This window comes from Thamnophis sirtalis, unplaced genomic scaffold, assembly GCF_051295495.1.
Source record: "Thamnophis sirtalis isolate CommonGarterSnake01/CBP01778 unplaced genomic scaffold, rThaSir2_p1.2 scaffold_4, whole genome shotgun sequence".
Taxonomy (NCBI): Eukaryota; Metazoa; Chordata; class Lepidosauria; order Squamata; family Natricidae; genus Thamnophis; species Thamnophis sirtalis.
In genome coordinates this window covers 38,879,456-38,901,963 of record NW_028261384.1, presented here as the reverse complement: position 1 = coordinate 38,901,963, position 22,508 = coordinate 38,879,456, and the positions used below count along the sequence as shown (strand labels likewise).

Below are 22,508 nucleotides of genomic sequence, written 5' to 3'. Positions count from 1 at the left end.
TTGGCTGAAATCAACTTAAACCGTCTTATAATCATCTATGAGTAGATTTTAGAACTATAGCAGGAGCTTTGCCATAGAAAACAACAGACAATTTTCATACCACTATGTGCATTTCTGCCTATGCGCGAAGGCCTGTGTGCATGTACAGAAATCTGGTACAACTGGGTTTATCCCATCACAATTAATCCAGAGTAGATTCCCTTTTACAGATATTCATGTTCTATATATACTTATAGTTCCCTGAGGTATAAATAAAACACTGATGAACCCTGTAGCAAAGCCCTTTAACAGCACTACAGTTACTTAGGCTTTTATTTAATATAACTTTTTATACCAGAAACGTGAATAGCTAAACCTTGACCTATGACCACAACTGGGCTCAAAATTTCTGCTGATAAGCAAAGCAGTTGTTAAGTGAGTTGTGCCTCATTTTATGCCATTTTGCCACAGCTGTTAAGTGAATCATTCAGTTTTTAAGCAAATCTGTCTTTCCATATTGATTTTGCTTGTCAGAAGCCAGGTGTGAAGGTTACAGATGCTGATCACATGACCATGGGCAGTACATAAAATATATGCCAGTTGCCAAATGCCCAACTTTTGTTCGTGTGACTATGATGATGCTACATCAGATGCAATTGTGAAACCTGGTCATGAGTCACTATTTTCAATGCTGTTGTAACTTTGAATGGTCATTAAATGGATGGTTGTGAGGACAACCTATAATCTTTTCTTAATAGGGAGCAATTAAGTAGTTCTCCCTTACCGACAGTACTGTAGATGTATTTAGTTGGTAGAAATTTCACAATGCTAATTGAGCACACTGATGCATTTTAAAATTTCCATGCCCTGGGCAATGTTCATAGCTGAGTGGTTGTCTACGCTAGGATTTTGTGTGTGATTTTATGTGAAATAGAGCTGTCTCCCCAAAACTTTTGGGCACCCAGGACTGATTCCATAGAGAGAGGGGGCATGGTTTTGTGTGCTGCTTGCAACTTGCGGATAAGTCTTCACCTGTTTGTGCGGCCCAGTTTATGGCATGCCGTGGATTGGTGCAGGTCCATGGACCCGGGTTGGGGACCCCTGAAGTAGAGGATTCTAAAAGAAGGGACCATTAATAGAGGTACTTGCAATCAGTATCAGTTGGGCTACATTTGTTTCCTCTATGTTTGTCCGTGACTGCAAAAAAGGTACTGGTATTTGCCTTAATTCTATGTATGTTGAAAGAGTAGAAAATCTACATTGCTTGCAACATTAAAATGACATATTTGTTATGATAATGCCAGGTGATTGTAAAAAGTGAACTATCCAAATGCTGCGATTAGAACTTTCTCTAGTACCGAGGAATGAAAGCTATCACTAAAATCAGTATAAATATCGAAAAGGAGGCCTGCATACATCAATGCAATGCACAATGCTGTTTTATGTATTTATTAGATTTATACTGTGGTCGATTCCACATGAGTCAACACTAATCTTGCTAGGTGATGCCCACTGAAATACTACAGTTATGAAACCCAAAGTTTTTCAAGTTAGGCTTGTAAATTGATTGTATTGTACTTTCTTTGATCATAGGCAAAACTAGAAATTATGCTTTCAATGCAGCTGGAATCATCAACTTAGAAAATATTATTGTAAGCAAGTTAATTTACCAAGAAGAATGACGAGTCTTGGTACAATTCACTAGACCAATGATGAATTGTGTTGATGTTGAAAACAATAATATTTGGGTAGGGAAACTTTAGGCAGATGAATAATAGTCTGAAGTTCCCCTTCACTTACAAAGGATTAGGGACGAGGTATATGTTTGGCAAGTAAATTCTGCTACAGTTAAATAGTAACTCAGAGAAAATTCTTTATATGTATCTGGTTCATACATCTAGATTTTTGGAGCAAGATTTCTGAATAAACCATAATTCAATATGTTAATGCTCATGTTAACCTTATGTTTTTACAAGTGTAGTTCACCAGCTCTCAACCTGCTAGATAATTCCTAGAAACTGAATTAGCTTGTCAGAATGGAATTTTTGTTTTCTTTCATTTTAATCAGCAAATTCAATATCTAAATTTCCAAACCAAGAGTAGTCCAAATAAACAATTATTTCTATTCTTGTCTGTATGAACATACCTTTGGCATTAAAACAAGCTTATATCTGCATGCTCTTCACTTAAAGAGGAGGATATTTGCAAGAAACAAATCTGTATTCAATTCTGAAAATATATTGCTTCCAATGTGCTTCAAATATCCTCAAATGCATCAATAGCTGCAACATGCACCACAACATGTAACCTTATTGGCTGACCCCTTGAGATTCTCATTCAACTTTCTTCTTCCCATTGCCTCATCCAAATGGTTGATTATTGAGTGCCTTTTCTGACAATTCTGCCAAGTTCAAATACAGTGCAGATTTTACTCAAGAGTCTCAAACTAATGAACATCCCATCAAGGGATCATACAGGAAGCATAAAAAGATCACCTCGATAAGGGATCCTCAACCCCAAGACTGTGACCTATCTGGAACCATGTGAATGGTGAACTGGGGCGCAAATGCACAGCTTGACTTGGGTAAGCAGCAGGCGGGGGTGCATGCACATGCCTGCACAATTCAATGTACTCAAGTTGAACTGCTTGTGCATGTGCATGTGTTCTGGCCTGCCATCATGCAAATTGAGCTGAGCACACACATGCACAGGCCTGCCGCTGACCTAGATGCTTAAGAGAAAACAAGAATCTATTAAAATGCTTAAATCATATCTAAATATGTTTATATAACAGGAAACTTTGCTATGCCATAACTATTGAATTTGCAAGCTGTTCCCAGTGCATTGTAAATTCAGCCTTCTTTGATTTTGTCCCCACCATCTGCAGAATGCAGATCCTTTTGAGTTTGCTATCAAGTTAGTGTGAAACAAAATTGGAAATTGGGAGCATGGTGAGCTTGTCAGTGATCCCAGTTAAAAAGCAAGGCCTACCGGTAGGAAAAATGCAGGTTCCAACCAATGAGGGCAGGGTTTTCCAAGTTTGCAGAGCAGCTGGAATATTTTGCTCCTGGCAATACATCAAGGCTACTTTGCAGCCAGCACTGAATGAATGACAGGCATTGTGCAGCAGAAGTGAAATATAATGTTTACTGGTAGATATCCACTTTGTATGTGTTTATGTGTGTGTATTTGTGTGTCTGCACATTCATGCACACAGAAGATGCATTTTGGAATCAGAGTCAGGTTTCACACCTGGAAGAATATTCCTGTCTTCAATTTAAGAAAACAAAATCTACCTAAGAATTATAGGCAATGTAAACAAAGTGTCATTTACAGAATTTGGATGTAGAGAGCAGTAACTAAATATAGAGTGATTAACTTTAATGATCCAATTTTGATGAACAGCTAGTAGAAATTAAGACAATAGATAATTGCATCAGCCAGATTCATTAGTTATTTAAGAAGACAGCAAGGACATTAAAATTGTTGGAACCAATTATTCTAAGTAATTTTATACCAACTCCACAACTAACTGAATTAGTGTATCCAAAAGATTATGAAGTTGTATTTTTTGAATAAGTTAGAATCATTTCATTTGTTTTCTCAAAACTGAGTACATCTTCAGAATCTGTTAGAATCCAAGATCCTTTATCTTCAGTCTCCTAGTCTGTGCCAAAGGCAAAATGTAGTTTTTATATTAAACAATATTTCTGATATCCAAACCTGGACGCAGGTGCACTGAAGCTTCTCCTGGTATAACTTGAATGTTAGCCTCATTGCTGGACACCGTTACATCAACCTTAGGACTTTCTAGGAAATCTGGCTTGCAGCCTCTTTGGATTAAATGTGAAACTATGTCACATCTTTCTTTCAGCTTTGTTCCTGCCATGAAATCCTGTTTGAATTGGGGGGGGGGGGCAAAATACATAATAAAAGTATAAGAAGTTGGAAAACTTTAATTTCCAGAAAATATAATATCATATAAACAAAAAGTTATTATCCCAAACCAACAATAAAGCCAACATCACCAAACCATTTATAATACCACTGTTTTTAAAGACAGGGGAGATATTACTGCGCATTGCAACAAAACTGGATACAGGTGGGAATAAAGCTATTCAAACTATTTTATAAGAAATCAGCATCAATAGTAAAGTACATAACTTTAAGACCAAGTACAAATGCCGGTATTCATCTTTAATGCCTGTAATAGTACATGAAATTTTATTTAAAGGATCATATAGAGCTGCCTAGCAAATCCGAAGCCCTTTCATGTGCTCATAGGAGAAAAGATGAACTTTATAGCATTCCTCATTAAAGAGATAAAAATTATTTCTTTCTTTTCTTTTGGAGAAAGCACTGAACATTATTAATTCAGTATTTTTATAATTAGGAGATCATAACAAAGCATATTCCTACATGTTGTTTTGCCAAAGGTTTGGTTACTTATTGGAATATAAAGGTAAACATAAAGGTTCTCCTTGCACATATAGTCATTCCTGACTCTATGGGGCAGTGCTCATTTCCGTTTCAAGGCCAAAGAACCAGCGCTGTCCAAAGACATCTCCATGGCCCATGACTAAACGCTGAAGGAGCACTGAACGCTGTTACCTTCCCACCAAAGGTGGTTCCTATGTTTATACTTGCATTTTAAGAGCCGAGGTGGCGCAGTGGTTAGAGTGCAGTACTGCAGGCCACTTCAGCTGACTGCTAACTGCAGTTCGGCAGTTCAAATCTCACCGGCTCAAGGTCGACTCAGCCTTCCATCCTTCCGAGGTGGGTGAAATGAGGACCCAGACTGTGGGGGCAATGTGCTGACTCTGTAAACCGCTTAGAGAGGGCTGAAACCCCTATGAAGCGGTATATAAGTCGAACTGCTATTGCTATTGCTATTTTTACCTGCTTTCGAACTGCTAGATTGGCAAATGCTGGGACAAGTAGCGGGAATTCACTCCCTTACATGGCACTAGGGATTCGAACTGTTGAACGTCGAACTTTCTGATCAACAAGCTCAGTGTCTTAGCCACTGAGTAATCACATCCCTTTGGAATATAGAGACAACTTGAATATAGAGATAATTTATTGGAATATAGAGACAACTAAAACCTTGGGCAGGAAGGTTAGTGGCCTCTATCTGTCTGCTGACTCAAGATAGCTCCTTACTTTAATAAAGAGCTTTATTAGATGAAGCACCAGAGAAGATTTATTTATTTATTAAATTTGCTTATACCCATCTCACTGTAACGGAGTGAGTCTGTTAAAAAAAAAAGAAAATGAATGACAAAACATGGGAAAAAGTTTGAACCTACTGTGTGCCTTTCATGTGTATCTGCTCTCAAGACAATGTTCACGTCAGTTTTATGTGTTTTTGTGTATGTGTGTGCCTTCAGACCAGTGTTGACGCCTGGTAACTGGAATTTGCTAAGTGTGAGAAATTCCAGGAATTTCCCAAGCACCATTCTGTCAAAATCGAAGTGTTGCAAAATCCTACTGTATAGGTAGAGAAAGAAACATAAACAAATAAATAACAGCTGACTAATACAAAGAAACTGTTTACCTCTTGAACACACCAACCACATTCAGGACCCACCGCAAGACAGGCAGTACATGTTGCTGCATTTGATACGACACATCTGTTGTCTGCTACAAAAAGAAATAAACCATTAAACTGATTGCAAACATTTGAAGGACCAAGCCATAATTTATAAAATGTTAATCCTTGTATTTATGGTATCTTTTATTTTAGAACTAGGCAGCTCTTCTGGAAAGCAGGGGACAATATCATCAGACTTCTGATCTTAACCAAAATAGGAAGTGATGCAATCATAACAAACAAAGAAAGACATTCATGACAAGTTGTTGGTAGAAAGTCTTTTAGAAACTTCAAATTTGAAGTAAAGTTTTCACCCTCTCTGTTTTTGAAAAGCAACCAATCAACCAAAGGCATCAGAACAATTTTGGTTAGTGAGCAGTAATCTCTTTGTGATTTTTGGAGATTGGGCTTGCTTCTTTATCCTCAAGCCAGGGATAAGCAATGTTTACCACTAGAGAAGCTATTAAATTACAATCCCCAGCATTCATGCTTCTTAAGGATGATGAGAATTTTTGATCAACAGCTAGAATGCCATATGTCACTTATTCTGACTCATCCAGTTACATGCAAACTGCTACATGAAGTTTGGTCCTGCTTAGTTCATTTATGGCAATTCTGCTACAATTATACCTTTTCAAACATGGCAAGCTGAAGAAGGCATGGGATATATATTTCATAAAAATTCAACTACTACCTAACATTACTATTACATCTATTGCCTGTCAACTTTTCTTATATTAAATCTTAACTATCTTATCTTAATTAAGCATTTTTTTAAAATATACTTTACTTATTTTCCATTTTCATAACATATAATCACATGTATACTATTACATAGCCAATATCATATTGTATTAAGTAGTAATTACATCAATTCCTCTTGCCATCAACACCCAGAAAGATAAAAACCCATTATTAGCTCTTCTGCTCTCCATACACCTCTTTCTTCTGCCTCTCTCCTCTCTTCCCTCCATCATCCTTTTCTACTCTACTTCTCCTTCCTTTCTCCTTCTCCTCTCTCTTCACTCCACTCCTCCTTATTCTCCTCATCTTCCTCCTTACCCTCTCTCCTATCCCTCTCTTCCTATCTTTCTTCTCTCCTCTGCTTCCCATCTTCCTCTCATTCACTCGGTGTATTTCAGCTTCTGAGCAAATTCCATTCTATGTTGATGGTATTTATGCTACCATATCAATATACTTAACATATCTTAGTTTTAAAGAAAAAATAAGAGAAGACAGTATACATGTGTAATCATATTACTTTAAAACCTAACACCCCTCGTCAAGCCTAATATACATCCCTCCCTCCCACCCAACCCCCCCCCCCAGCCTTCCCTCCCCTGACTTCCCAGAACCCATACACGGTATAAATCTTTAACAAAAACAGTCTAAAATATATTTGAAAAAAGAATAGAAAATTGATAACATCTTTAAATTGAACTTAGTTCCTCCTTGCTAGGCTAACTTTAAACAATTTATATCATTCCTGATCTTAATCATAAGCTATCTGGAATTTCTTAGTCCCATATTTATTTTGTATATAATCGATCCATTTTTTCCAGTCTCGTTTATATCTCTCATTTGAGTAATCCTTAAGATATGCAGATATTTTAGCCATCTCGGCTAAATTTGTGACTTTCAATGTCCATTCTTGAATTGTAGGTAAATCTTCCTTCTTCCAGTATTGCATCACCAACAATCTAGCTGCAGTTATTAAGTGCAAAATCAAATTAATCTCTACAGCTGTACAATCAGTAATTATACCTAACAAAAATAACGGAGGGGTAAACTTTATCCTTTTTTAAAGAACATTTTGCATAATCCGCCATATTTTTATCCAAAATGCCTTAACCTTTTTGCAAGTCCACCATATATGAAAATATGTAGCGTTGAGAGAATCACATCTCCAGAATTTGGGTTGTAAGTTCGGATACATAGAAGCCAACTTTTTAGGATCTAAATGCCATCTATAAAACATCGTGTAAAAGTTTTCTCTCAAGTTTTGGCCTTGTGTAAATTTTACATTTCTTACCCAAATCCTTTCCCATATATCCAACATTATTGGTTCTTCAATATTTTGAGCCCACTTTATCATACAGTCTTTAACTAATTCTGTTTCGGAGTCCATCTGTATTAATACATTGTATAGTCTCTTTATATGCATTAAGCTTTGATCTCTTATTTGTTTAAATAAATTATTCTCGACTTGCATAAAACCAATTTTTTGATCTGTTTTCCTCCTGGTCTGTAGCTGTCCATACTGGAACCATGTTTGAATTACCTTTTCCCCTTTTAATTCATCCAAGGATTTTAGTTGTGACGCAGTGGTTAAATGCAGCACTGCAGGCTACTTCAGCTGACTGCAGTTCTGCAGTTCGGCTGTTCAAATCTCACTGGCTCAGGGTTGATTCAGCCTTCCATCCTTCCGAAGTGGGTAAAATGAGTACCCGGATTGTTGTTGGGGGCAATATGCTGACTCTGTAAACCGCTTAGAGAGGGCTGAAAGCCCTATGAAGCGGTATATAAGTCTAACTGCTATTGCTATTGCTATTTCTAGGGTAAGAAGCTGTCTGTAAGTAATTATATCCTGTTTTTGTACTATGTTCATATTTTCTATTGCATGTCTAGGAATTGCCTACATGGGTATCTTATCATTTAATTTGTATTGATATTTTTTCCAGACCCGCAGTAAAGCATTCCTTAAAATTCCTTAATGAAGCATTTTTGTTTCAGATTAAAAAGCTACTTTAATTTGGCCACATTACTGTGACTACTACTGTTTATTTTCAAACGATATCCCTTGTATATTTGATATGTTGTTAGAGGTTTGTACTCTACTAAAGGACAGCATGCCACCAACTATTTTCATCCCTTTGTCAGAGGATACTGGAAGACAGCCATTGAAATATAATCTGTTTTGTGTTCAGTCACTTTGCAGAGTTTCAGTATAGCAACCATATCCATAGAACATGAAACTTAAAAGATGCATTTATTTCAAATTCTACAACAGAAATGGTAACATTTTGTTATTAAACGATAGGTCTCTTTTTTCAGTATGAAATGAATAAACCAAAATGTCAATGACTCTTTTCATTAAAAATTGAATGCCAATATATTAAAAACAATTCTGAAATTAGAGCAGGCCAAAACAGAGACAGAACACCCTTCCAAAATATATACATACTTAAAACCACATGGCAAAGAGATGGACATGAGCCCCATGCTTATAACCCAATTACAAGAAGTGCAGAATCTGATGGTTTAAATTTTTCTAAGACTTCATTTCAGTCTGTTTATTCGAATTCATATTTGAAAGATAATCATGTTGCATAATATTTACTTAAAACTTCAGTTTATATGCTGCATTATTTCTAGCATATGATTAAAACCTTAAAAAAAATCATTTACCTTTCTATCACCAACTTTATATAGTCCACCAAAAGTTAGAACACTGAAATGTATAGTGTCTGGAGACATATTATAGGGCAAAGAATATCAGTAAGATGAATCATTCTCAAACAATTAGCCCATTTAATTTTGTATGATCGCTATTCGTTTTCTGCAAATTGTTGCCTTCCTAAAGTGTTGGCTGATGCCTTCTAATGTTTTCTTTCACCAAGCCCACAGTTAGAAAGGCAGGTCTTCCCAGTAAACGGCATTAGCACTCCAAAATCCTAGAAAGGAGTTTATCCCAGCCCTATTTAATAATTGAAGCTTATAATTTAGGTTTTCATTGCTTCTTCTCTGATTCAATAAGGATATAAGGGGAATGGAAGATAAAATATATAGATTCTATTATTCCAGCTTATTTCATTAAAGTATACTATAGTCTAGTGATGGCTAATTTTTTCCATCCCCCCCCCCCCACATGCACCCAGTCCGCCACACACCCCATCCCCCAAACATGTGCGGCAGAGATCTGATGACCAGCTGGCTGGCAGGAGGCGCACACACATGCATGGTGGAGCTGACTAGGGCAACAGCTCGCATGCCCACAGAGAGGGTGCTGCGTGTCACACGAGTGCCATAGGTTCGCCATCACGGCTATAGTCTTATTGTGGGATTGTTTATTTTATATAGCCTGCTTTATACAGCTGGCAATGGCATAATATTTTTTTATTGCACTCTGCTGAATTTTTAGCCTTCTAAAACTGTGCACATTTTGACAGTAGGGAAAAAAGTTAATGAAGCTTTTGCCCAACTAAATTTTGATATTAATATCTCAGAGTCTAATAACAAATCAACTACTGCCTACCTAGAGAAAACAGTTAAGAAGGATCACCCGTAACCATCTTTTTGAACCATGTTTGTTTTAAGATCATATTTATAGCGTTGCAAGGAAACAAACATGAGAGGGTTACATATTTTAAAAAATACCATTAAAATCTGTTTGGTTAATAATAAGTTCCAATAATTTCTGATAGAAATAACATTTATAGATATATTCATTCAGAATTTTTTTTCTGCCAGTCTATTTCTAAAGAATTAGAATTAAAGCACTTTACCTTTTTTTCTTTTTTTCTAAACCTAATAATAAAGCTGAAAATATTTTTACAACTTGGCTCCTTGTAGAATTTTTTTTACTATTTTATTAGCAGAATCCAAACAAAACTGGTAGAACTGAATATCTATGTGGTCAAAAATCATTGGGCAAGATTTTACTGGCTTTAGTTAAATAATAAATATGTATCAATGAGTATTTTAAAGCAAGAGAAGCCACATGTTGGCTCCAGTTCATTAAAGAGTCATATATACAGTATGTATTAAACCCTCAGGCATAGCTAATTGTACAATGTCAAACTGTATATCAACTTATGCATTTCATTTCCCTAAATAAGACTCAATAGGCCAGGCATTGCAAGAATGAATACTATGGGGTAAGAGTGGGGAATGTGTTACTTGGGCAAGATAAAATTCAATATAGACCTGATTTAGATTATGACATATATACTATGCAAGCCACAGAGTATTCAAATCAAATTCTTTATTCTGAAAATTAATTACATAGACTCTGACATTATAATTAGCTCTCTTAAAATCAGTCTCTTCTCTAAGACCTGTACATGGTTATTTAATCCACAGTAAGACATTTGATTCTCAAATTCTAGATCAGGAGCATAGTGGAGAAACAAGGAGCTAGATCTGTCCAAATTTCAGACAGTTCTGGAATTAAATGTTTGCCTCTCTCAATATTTTAGAGGTTACTCGTATCTCAGGAAGCCTTAAAGTTACTAAAATAACTGTATTGGACAGTCTTTAACTCATATTAAATGAATTAATTATGACAATAAGTACAATTTCTTAGCAAAAGTATACTTTCCATTTGTGCTAAGATGTATGTTTTGTTTATTTTGATCAAATACTATGGAGAAATTTGTTCACATTAATTTTACTCCTGAAAAATTTCCTCATTGCAAGCAGATGAATCTTTTAAATCATCTGCATATATTTGAATTAGGTTCTCATTAAAAACTAAATAAGCTTTACCAACAAAAATAATTCAAAAGATACTATTTTCACCTAAATGCAAATCTCATGTTTCCTCCTAATAGAATGAAGGTTGCTCACTTTTAAGCAAAGTCCTAGTATTCAAATGAATCTAATATGTATACTATTCAAACATGAAAACATTAATTATTCTTCATCTTTGAAACATTCTTTAAAATGTTTAGTCCATTTTGTTTTCCTTAAGGATTATTATAAGCTTTTTTCATGCACCTTAATATTTCTCTTGCAGTACCAATAGTTTAAGAAATTATAAACTGAAATCATTCATGTAACACTTCTCATAATTCTTTAACTTTTTTTCCTGTCCTGCTTGAGTGACAACGAGTTTGAAAGTAGCAATGAATTTCGAGTTTGAGTTTCCTAGCATGTCAAGAATAAGTTCTTTCTTGTGAATATAGCAAACAAAAAACAAAAACAAACCAGTTGCTAAGCTTTTTTATACCAGTCCTGCTTGCTTATTCAATCATGTTAGACTCTGAGCTAATATGCACTTGAATTCATCAATTGTTGACTGCCACGTCAAATGATATCCTCATATACATAAATGTAACACTATTGTAGGCCGTATTATACTCTTCAAAAAGTCAACAGGAATACCACAAAGATTTCCTTGTTGGCTATGCCTACCAAGAGACCTTTGAGGAAGTCACTGGCAAGGCTTCTTATAAGTGCTGTTCAGAACTAGGAAGAAACCACATCCCACCACATGCTGCTAGTGTTCTTTTACACTATGGTAAACATGTGCAATGACCTCCAAACCCTTCCCTATTACTTCCAGAAATTTTCTTAAACTCTCTGCAATTTGTTTAAAGAAAAGGTATGTCCAAATTAGCTCTTTCTCATATTTATCTATAATCGTTTGGCTGTAGTGTAAATACGATCTGTTTATTTTAAAGATAAAAAGTATTAGAGATAAAAGTGCTTGATTTAAAAAGAGAGCCAGTTTGGTCTAATGGTTAAGGCACCAGGTTAGAAAATGAGAGACTGTGAGTTAAAGTCCTATCTTAGACATTAGCCAATCACACTTTCTCAGCCCAACTCACCTCACAGGATTATTGTGGTGATGAAAATAGGAGGAGGAAGGTGTGTTGGATATGATCACTGCTATTTGTGAAAATAATAAGGGTACAAATAAATAAAAGTATATCTCTATGTTAGAATCTTAGCTATCATTCTACAAAGTGTGAACATTCATTTGATTTATACTAATGAACTTTCTAATCAAGTTAAGAAAATGAAACCCTAGTTTTAGATAGAATAATTAGTTTAACTTGAGTAGCTGAATACTTTGTTTCAGAGCTGGAATTACTTAAATCTTATGTCTGAGTAAACCAGCTTCAAAAATAAAGTTCATGATCCTGGATCACTGGCTTAAATCATTGTCAGAACTGTGCCTTCATGGACATCCAGGGCTGACGCCGCTACAACACAGGATTGTTGTTGAAATTTCTGTTGCTGGGCAGTCCTTTTTGGACCTAAACTGTCCCGTAGAGACGGTGATAGAGAAGAGTACATTCCCTGATCTCAGGGGCATCACAAAGCCCCTGATCGATCTAGGAGAAGCTTTTTTTTCAGCTTCAAGAAAAGCAGCCAAAGCTGCATAAGGTTGGGACAGCCCCCCTGCAACAGAAGCAGAGCAGGAGAGATAGTGTGTCGAAATTGGTGAGATAAATTTTATAATTAGAGAAGAGAACACACAAAAAGTATTTTAGTAATTTTAGTAAAACTAAAATTGAAGATAGAAGAGAGCAAGCGGCAGATTAGCTTGAATTAAAACTATTGTGTTGTCTTTTCCCCCCCTTAATTTTGTTTCGTTTCTATGGATGGGAATTTTACAAATGCCTCTTACTTTTAAATTGGATGGGGCCTTTTTCTCCTTCTTCTTCTATTTTCTTCCATTATTTGTATTTGTGGACTAAGAATCTCTTTCCTCTAAATGCTCGGCCGGATCGGAACTTTTAAACACTTTTTTTCACTCTTAAACTCGGAGCTTAAAGAGGGAGCTAAAAGTAGAGAAAAAAAGAAGTAATACTGCCATCTAGAGGCTGGAGGCTTGGTTACATCTGTTAGCTCAAGGCCATTGGCTTTGCTTACTGAAAGGGCCAGAGAGAAAACACGTCTTGTTTATACAGGTGTTCTTTTGAAGTAAAGAGAAAGCCCTGACTTGAAAAATTACACTGAATTTATTTGAAACCTAGCAAAAAGTCTTGGATGTCCTAGTGGCAGGGTTTACAATTTGGAAATATAGTGTAACATGAAGAAGAAGAGGAATTAACATTGCAAAGAATCATGTTAGAAATTTTAAAAATCCTAATAAGCACAGAAAGAATAGAAAAGAATCTGGAGTTTATAGAATAAAGAACAGAAGGAATGGAGGGAAGAGGTGGGAATATTGATGAAACAATGATGAAACTTGAAGATAAGAGTTCAAAAAATTGCAGAAAAACATGAACAAAGTGATGAGAAAATTGTTGATGCTGACAGTAAATCGAGAGAGGAGGGAAATGAGACATGTGGAACACTAAAAGGAGAGGTAGATGAACTGGAACTCTATCTCATGTTTCAAAACATAGATGAAGAAAGGGGAAAAAACTTGACAGAAACAATGAGAGCATTTTTGGCAGAAGCACCAGTGATAACCAAAGCCCAGCTGATGAAAGGAACAGATGGAGGGTCTCGAGTCTCTACAAAATATACAATGAACAACAAGTTGCCAAGAGAAGTTCACATAAGACTTATCAAGAAAACATTTAGAATACAGATTCTACAAATGGCAAGAGATATTGGACTGCACTACTAGTGGAAGGATACAGGATGATGAAATGAAATGTTACAATAAAATTAAGCTAAACATAGTTAAATTTTGAGTATTATGTATAAGACAAAGTAATAATAGTTATAGTTAAACAAATGATTAATAATGATAATAATCCATTTATATATACTAGATTGACAATATGGAATTTTATATAAGCTGTAAGTGAAGACCATAGAGATGATGTGGAAAAGCTTTTTTTTAAATAAAAGATAAACAATTCTATATAGAATAGAATATAAAGATGTAATATCATTGGCTGAGTCCAGAATGATGTAATGAAATGCCATAATATAAATTTAGTATGTAGTAATAGCTATTTTCAATGAATGTTTAATAATCATAATTATATACATATACATTAGATTGATGATATGAGCAATGGAATGTGATGAAATGTGTAAGCTGACATATTATATTAGAGAAATTATTATAATATAATAATATTGTATATAAATATACTTGATTGACAATATGTGACTTTATATAAAATTTAAGGGATGACTATGGAAAGGATGCACAAAAACCTTGTAACCAATCGACACACTGTATGGAATGGAAGATGTTTTTATGTTATGTGTTGTGTTTGTTTCTATTTGTTTAAAAAATAAAAACTTTAATTAAAAAAAAGAACTGTGCCTTCATGTTCCAATTTAGACAAACTACATTTACTTGAAAATAATAGACTAATGACTCTTATTTCTCTTACGGACAAATCCTGGGGGGAGTGGGGGGTGAATAGCTCATTCTCTGGCCACTAAACTGTGCCTTAAATTATATCCAAACATAACCAAAAAGTGTGCATTCAAATAATTGAATTATTACTAAATGGTTCAATGCTATCCCTATGAAAAAGCATGTGTGAATGACCTTGGGAGATAAAAGAGTCATAGATGGAATAAACAGCCCACAAAAGTAGGAACGGATTTTCAGAAAGGATTTTCTTAATTTTCCAAAGAGTAAAAGGAAAGCAGAGGAAAAATATTTTTGGTTTGCAACATTCTGTTAATTTAACCTTAGGATAATGATAAACTAGTACGCCTCATTGTGCTCCTCATTATCTCTCAGGGATAGCACCCGAATACATTTTCATGCATAATCCAGATTTTTAAAAATATATTGGCATTGACTTTTCTACCAAAAAAGACATTCTTCTCCAGTCCCCATGTTTTGTGTCCAAATTTATTTCTATTCAGAAATGAAAGCCTCAGAGCCCTTGTTCTCATTTCACGTGAAATTCTCCATGTGGCTCAAATTACATAATGTATAGGTACATTAAATATATTCCAAAGAAAAGCAGTCCAACTGAAGAATGTACAGGTAGTCCTTGACTTACAACCACAACTGAGTCCAAAATTTCTGTTATTAAGCAAGACAACTGTTAAGTGAATTTTGCCTCATTTTACAATCTTTCTTGCCATGGTTGTTACATAAATCACTACAGTGTTAAGTTAGTAACACAATTGTTAAGTGAATCTGACTTCCCTGTTGACTTTGCCAGAAGGTTGCAAAAGGTGATCATATGACCCTGGGACATTACAACCATCATAAATACATGCTGGTTACCAAACATCTGAATTCTGATTGCATGACCGTGAGGAGGCTGCAATGTTTGTAAATGTGACTTTGTAACCTCTAAGTGAAATCTTCCAAAGATCATGAAAATGCTACAATCCTTTCTGTCCCTGGCAAGATTTAAATAATAGACTCAAAATGGCTATCTTTCTCCCAAAGAATGGATGAAATGGCAATAAACTCCCCATTATCAGTGATCAAATCTGAAAACATGCAAGATTTGAAAACATGCAAGGCACCCCCTAAATACCCTATATTCCACACATCCTTTTACAGCACTTTTTAATGTAATCCTGTGGAAGTTTTCATTCTTGTAACATTTATTTTTTCTTCTTCTGATTCAACTAAAGCAGCAAATGGAAATAATAGCAGATAAAAGGGTGGGCAGACTAAATGGAAGATGTTTCCCTAGACAGAATAAGCCCATTTTTGCTTAAAACTTCCAACTAATCATCCTTCAATATTTTTAGCTCTTCTGTGTAATCTACATTTTGAATCTCCTAAATTCTCCTATTTCTCTTTTAACTGGGCAATTTTTGCTTATTGTACATGGTTTTTCTTACATTAAACATTTCTAGAAAGATTCTAGTAAGCTTTGAATCATTATACCTGCCAAAGTAGATGATTCCCAAATTCTAGTTAATTAATATTAGACTTTCTTCTTGCTGTTAAAATATATTCATTTGGTAACCTTCAAATTACTGGGGGGGGGGGAATTAAGACAACTTGTTGTGAGAAATTATTTTGGCATTCACCCGTGTTTTAATCCCAACATCAGATATCTGTTTCATTTGGCTGAACTAAGTTACCATTTGGTGAAAGTCACAGGAGATTCTTTGTCGCTAGGCCATAAAGCTGTTCTTGCTTATCAGCATTCTAAACTTTTTCCTAAGAATTGCCAGATTTGAGGTCTATTTTCACATTGTGTTTCTTTTCATAAATTAAGTACTCTGTTTTGTTTATGTGGGCAGGAGTAACTAAAAGAATTGGCTGAAATGATAATCAAAGATTTGCTAACTTCTCACTGACACGGTACACTTCAAAACTAGTCCTCAAGAAGTGCATTAAGAGATCTAAATAACCTGCTACTATGAAGGAGAGGCAAGGCTTTCATTGTTAACAAATGTATTCTTATGTCTGAGAATATCTTTGTTGTCATACAGAAGCTATATAGCATGGTCACAATACCAACTTAAAACATGGTAAAACTTACTTTTACATATTTTACTTTTTCATTTTAAATAGGCAGCACTTTGATGGAAATGAACTCTCTACTAGAGTACTGCTAGTACACTAGTATACCTGCATGGCATGAATCCAATCTGTGCTAACAATAGTAACACAATGTACAATAAGTTTACACCTTTAGTAGTTAAGGACTTAGTAGAGAAAGACACTAGGTGAGTACTAAGAGTGGGCAAAGCTTCTTGTCTGCTTGCAAGATGCTTAATTACATCCTATTTAAATTAAATTTTGAATAGAAGAAACATAATGAGCTATTTTTATCAATATGTTTCCATAATAAAAGCCTTCAAGATTAACAAATGTATTTAAAAATAAAATTTTGGGCATTAAAAATACAGATATGGTTCCAGCTGATTTAAAATTGATGGCATATCACTGAAATGGTAGAATCTACTACAAAAGCTGCATTTAAGCATCACATCGCATTTAAGGAGACTTTTACAAAGTCTCCTCTGTCTTCCTTCCTCCTTTGCAAGAAAGTAAGCATTAAATGTCATTAATTAGCCATTCAGAACAGTTTTCCATTCTTTTTGAGTGGGATAAATAAAGATACCAAAATCAGATCTAGGCTTTATAATTATATCTGGCTTAGCTTAAAACAAGTTTGATTTTATATTCCTTTGGATTGAATTAAAATTTAAAAAAGCAGGTATTATATAAAAATGGATAGACATATAATAACATTTTGGGCAAATGATCTATACATCTTTGATTCTTAATAATAAAAGTTAGCATATTCTAACAGCTTGAAAAACAGTAAAATTTGGGTTTTCACATAATCCTCTTCTGTGGCAAAACAATAGGAAGGGAAGTTCAATGTTGCTTCCATATTTGATTAAACATAATTAAAATATTATATCTGAAATGAACCTAATCAAACTGCAATTTGTCTTAATTTGCATTAGTAAAAGAAGGCTAGCTTTAGTTTTTGGGGATAGCTCAGGCCATGAAGTAGATCAGAGTTTATAGTTGAGGCATACTATGTAATTTTGATTAATTGAAATCAGAAGCAAACATTCCCAAATTCCCTCCCATAGCTACACTGGAAGAGAAAAGGGAGGGGCAGAATAGAAGCCAGGGATTTCTTCCACAAACCTTTGTTTATTGTTATGTCCAATATGAGCTATTAACTTGTCAAATATTTAACAACATATTTGTTCCAGCATGAATATTTTAATTGACTCCAGGCAGAAACTTGGTGTATAAGCTAAATGCAAAGAAAAACATTTACTATCCCCCAACAAATATTGTTATGTTTTAAATCAAGAAATGAAACATGATATCCACTACATCAATAATAAAAACTTTAGCTTCAATTTCCAAATTAGATTAATTTGGTGTTTCAAGAATATTTGCAAATGTAATGAATAAATTAATCTGGAATCCACGTGTCATAATTATGTAATCTGTATAGAGATCCTGTTCTTAGATAGCTTCATATCTGTCATAGTTAAAGGCATACTCTCCATGGTATTTAGGCATGGAATGATTTAGATGTTTACCAGAAAGAATGATGCTTCTACATTTAAGACAATTCTGCTCTTTCACAAAAAAGGTTTAGACAAGAAAGCATCATGTTCCCAGAAAATTTTATCTCACAGTTAAATTATTTGGGAAATTGAATCTTTCTTTCAGGTAAATAGATATTATAGCATTTAATTCAAATATCAGACTAAGTTAAAGGCAATTAGTCTTTGGATTTCAGTTGCCGCTGGGTTCTTCTTAGCTAAGATGCAAATAACAGCACATTTTAAATTGCATCTAATTATATATATACACACATATACATACATACATACATACATACATACATACATACATACATACATACATACATGATGTTTACAACCCCCGGTATGCCCGAATATGGGAGCAAGATTACTACTTCCATTCTCTGTCCTTCGGCTCGTCACAAGAGACCATCCAGGCAGAAACCCAATATTTTTACTGTTGCCTTTTTGTTACATTTTGTTGTATTTGTGCTGATAAATAAATAAAGGGAACTAGTATAGATCTATTTCAAGCTATTTAGCTCTCATATTTAACTATTTAGCTTGAAATAGATCTATATTAGTCTCCCTTTATTTATTTATCAGCACAAATACAACAAAATGTAACAAAAAGGCAACAGTAAAAATATTGGGTTTCTGCCTGGATGGTCTCTTGTGACGAGCCGAAGGACAGAGAATGGAAGTAGTAATCTTCCTTCCATATTTGGGCATACCGGGGGTTGTTAGATACCTATCACCATTTGCTGATAACGGATAAGAGCCTGTGGCCTAATGGCTAAGATATCTGCCTAGTATATAATATAGCCCAGGTTCAAATCCCAGTAAGGGTATGGCTAGCTGATGAGAGCTAAATAGCTTGAAATAGATCTATACTAGTCTACCTTTATTTATTTATCAGCACAAATACAACATATATATGTGTGTGTGTGTGTGTGTGTGTATGTATATGTATGTGTGTATGTATGTGTGTATATATATATACATACATACACACATACATATACATACACACACACACACACACATATATATATATACACACATACATACACATATACATATACAATGTTGTATGCCACAAATCACTTTCATACTAGATGGATAAGAACACAAATATGAGAAACAATCTAATATCCAGTCTCATTCCAAAACCTGATTCCTCAATGTAAGCATCCTAGATGTGTTGGATTCCAACTTCTGATTAGAAATTCTCAGTGGTAATCCCAACATTTCTGGACATCAGGTCAGAAAAAGTTTACTGTACAGTAAGGCAATCAGCAAACATGACAACATCTTACAGATCTAATTGAACAATTCTAAATATATAGGAACCTTTTGGTTTCTTCCATGTAAGAGTTTTCCTGCCAAATCCAAATATTTACTTCTTATATAGTGCCAGTTCATAGAATAGAAATTATAATTAAGAAAGGTATCAACCTAAAACCATCTTAAGGGTTTCACAATAAGGTAAGATTTTAAATTTTGGTCCTCTTTTTCCAAAAATCCCTAACAGTTCAATAGATTCTCTAAAAATATACAATAAAATATTTTAGAGAAAAATTTGAAATTATCATAGTGCTGACAAAGTTTGCAAATGTAACCTGCTTGCATAAGTATCCTTGTGCTGATCACCAAAAGACATATCAGTACATCACATAATATAGTCAGTGGTACATGATGACTGAAGACTAGTGAAATAATTTTATAAGGAGGAGAAAGAGGTGAAAGAATTTCTTCACATAGATTATTTTCTTGAACAATCTCAATTGTTTCTAAAAAATTCTATCCATTCTTCTATTGAAACTCTTTCATTACTATTATTTCATGGGGGGGGAGGGTGTGAAACAATTGCTCATATTTTATTTAGGCAATGAATTAATACATCTGTGGAGAAAGTCTAACATTCTTGTCCTGTTTATAATTGATTTGTCAAGTTCTATTCAGTGCAACATGCAAATAACCATATACCCTTCATGAAGGAAAAAACGTTCCTCAGTCTGGCATAGTTTTTTAAGCAGAGAAGTTGAGCAGACTGAATTTTCTTATTCAACTATCCCAAAATCCTGGACTTCATGGACCAGGGAAGACCTACCAAGCAAAATCTCCTGCAATTTGATGACACCTATTCAAATATATATTATAACCAATGGAACTGAAGAGCAATAGTATGCAAAAAGTAAAGTCTAGGACTATTAAATTATCCGAAGTTAAGTACAGAAATGCTTCCAAAAAGTAGTAATTAGTGATAACATCTTAAAGTTTTTCATTTCATGCATATGGAAAACATAAACTGCAAATAGTTAAACTCAGTGATGCATCATGCTGTTTATTTTCCAGAAGTCTAAATTTCAGTTGTTTGTATCTACAAGCAGGACTTTTAGGACCTCAGGGACCACTAAATTCATAATTTTAAATCCCACAGACTACTAATATTAATTTTTAAAAAGATGAATAATATTTAGTGAAATATAAAAAATGCAAATATTTTTTCTGTGGACACCAAAATTTTCTCAGGGACCACAGTGATCCGCAGACCACTGGTTGGTGACCACTATTTTAATCCACCCCCTCAAGCAGAAGATCCTACTCAAACCATCTGGAAATTTTTTTTGAAACCACTGCCAATGTCTCTCTCCAAAGTCAGGATAAGCATCTGCTAGGACCCCAAAATCAAAAGACACAATATTACTTAGGATTACTTTTCAAAGAATGAACTCAAAGGATATGAAGTTCCTTTCTCTTCTAAGTTTGATTTACTTTAGACCAGTCACTCCTGCCTTGTTTATAACATTAAACCCTTTAGAAGTGTATAAAAGTGCTCGTATAAATTCATATCTATAACTTTATATTAGAGCTACACTCTAAGAAAACTCAGATTTCTTGGAATTATCGTGTTAAATTTAACTAAAGCTCGAGTTTATGCGTGTTTGGACCAAATCCCACTAATGTTATAACGAGGCTGACGCGGATACAACTGCAAGCAGCCGGTCAGGTGCATCTCAAGGATTACGTGTGGACAGACAGGCAAAGAGGGAAGAAGGGAGAGGAAAACATGATGCGATTCAAGATGGGAAGAAGAAACTTACGGCGCTGTCCCGAGCCTGGCACAATCACCGCGAGAAGGCGACTCATTCCCAGGACCGGGCCGGGATGCCGCTGGCATTTGTGCAGCGAGACGAGCCCGACCGTTAGGAAAGCCAGGAGTGAGATCCACATAATGTAGTTTTGTTCTCCTCGGAGGTCGTGCATAGTCCCGGAGCAGAAGCTCGTCACGGAGTCGCTAACCCTGTAGAGACCGTGGCGAAAGCGACAGGGGGATGAACTACCACCCCCACCGAGACGCAGGTAGTAAGCAGCGGAGCCGGAAGGGGAGCGCGGCCGCATGTTAGGGAGAACAGGGCCATCCCTCGGCCGAAATCACAGGACGAAGGCGGCAGAAGCGGCGCCCTGCTTCTCCAGAGAAACTCTCCATCCGCCTCGTCGCCCCGTTTAACTTTCTTGGATGCTGCTGCTGCTGCCGCCTGCAAAGCAGCTGTTGACAAAAGCCTTTTGTCCGCCTGTCCTCCGCCTGTTCTGGCAACCAAAACCAAGTTCGCAGCAGAGGAACTAGAAAGAAGAAAGGAAGGTGAAGAACGAAAGCCTATCTGTGCCAAGGTCTCTCTTCTCTGATCTCCGGAGTGTTGGGGAAACTGTCGAGGAATGGCGCGGGTGCTTGGGCATCGAAAGGCTCGCTTGATGCCGGTGTGACTCCCGGCCGGCTGCTCTGCTCCCTTCCTTTCCAGCAGGTTAAGAGCAAAAACCGAAGAGACGTGAGGGAGGGAAAACGGGGAATGGGTGGAGAGCGGGGCGTAGACCTGCCTCCAGCCGCCCTTTGTTTTGTAGCAGCGGCTCAGGCTCTCGCCCCTGCCTCTATTGTTCCATTCTGGGTTGCAAAGCCGCGAGCCGCTCTCTCCGCCCTCCGCTCCGTTGCCGCTTGACAATCAACCCACGCTCTTCTCTCCGAGAGCCGCCTAAAGCCCAGATTAGACTTCTCCGTCATTGCCCGTCAGCAAATGTGTGCGTCTGCCTTTCGGAGACGGTTGCATAGCTGTTTCGTGAACACGTCTGTGAACGTTAAGCGTTCCGGCTAGGGGGCGCTCAAACAGAGAAGAAGTTGGATCGACCAATCAGCACTCAAGGCGCGCACCTCAGCAAAACGCACAATTGGGATTTGGGGGATGTTTGTGTTGGCCATCTGCAGTCGTCTACAGCCAATGTACAACTCCTTTGCAGTATAGGTATG

General features: G+C 35.9%; 1 protein-coding gene across 3 annotated transcripts in view; it reads right to left on the bottom strand.

Annotated features, from left to right (window-relative positions):
- Nucleotides 1-22,302, bottom strand: part of ITGB8 (integrin subunit beta 8) — a 43,900-nt gene extending 21,598 nt beyond the window's left edge. For 2 of the 3 annotated variants that reach the window (XM_087712769.1, XM_087712771.1), the window contains exons 1-3: nt 21,313-22,302; nt 5,537-5,622; nt 3,703-3,874 (exon numbers count right to left, since the gene is read on the bottom strand). In XM_087712769.1, coding sequence (XP_087568895.1) covers nt 3,703-3,874; nt 5,537-5,622; nt 21,313-21,610 — 556 coding nt within the window. In that variant the 5' untranslated portion in view covers nt 21,611-22,302. The remainder of the gene's footprint in view (nt 1-3,702; nt 3,875-5,536; nt 5,623-21,312) is intronic. The other variant, XM_087712770.1, reaches the window with a different exon arrangement.
- Nucleotides 22,303-22,508: the final 206 nt, after the last annotated feature.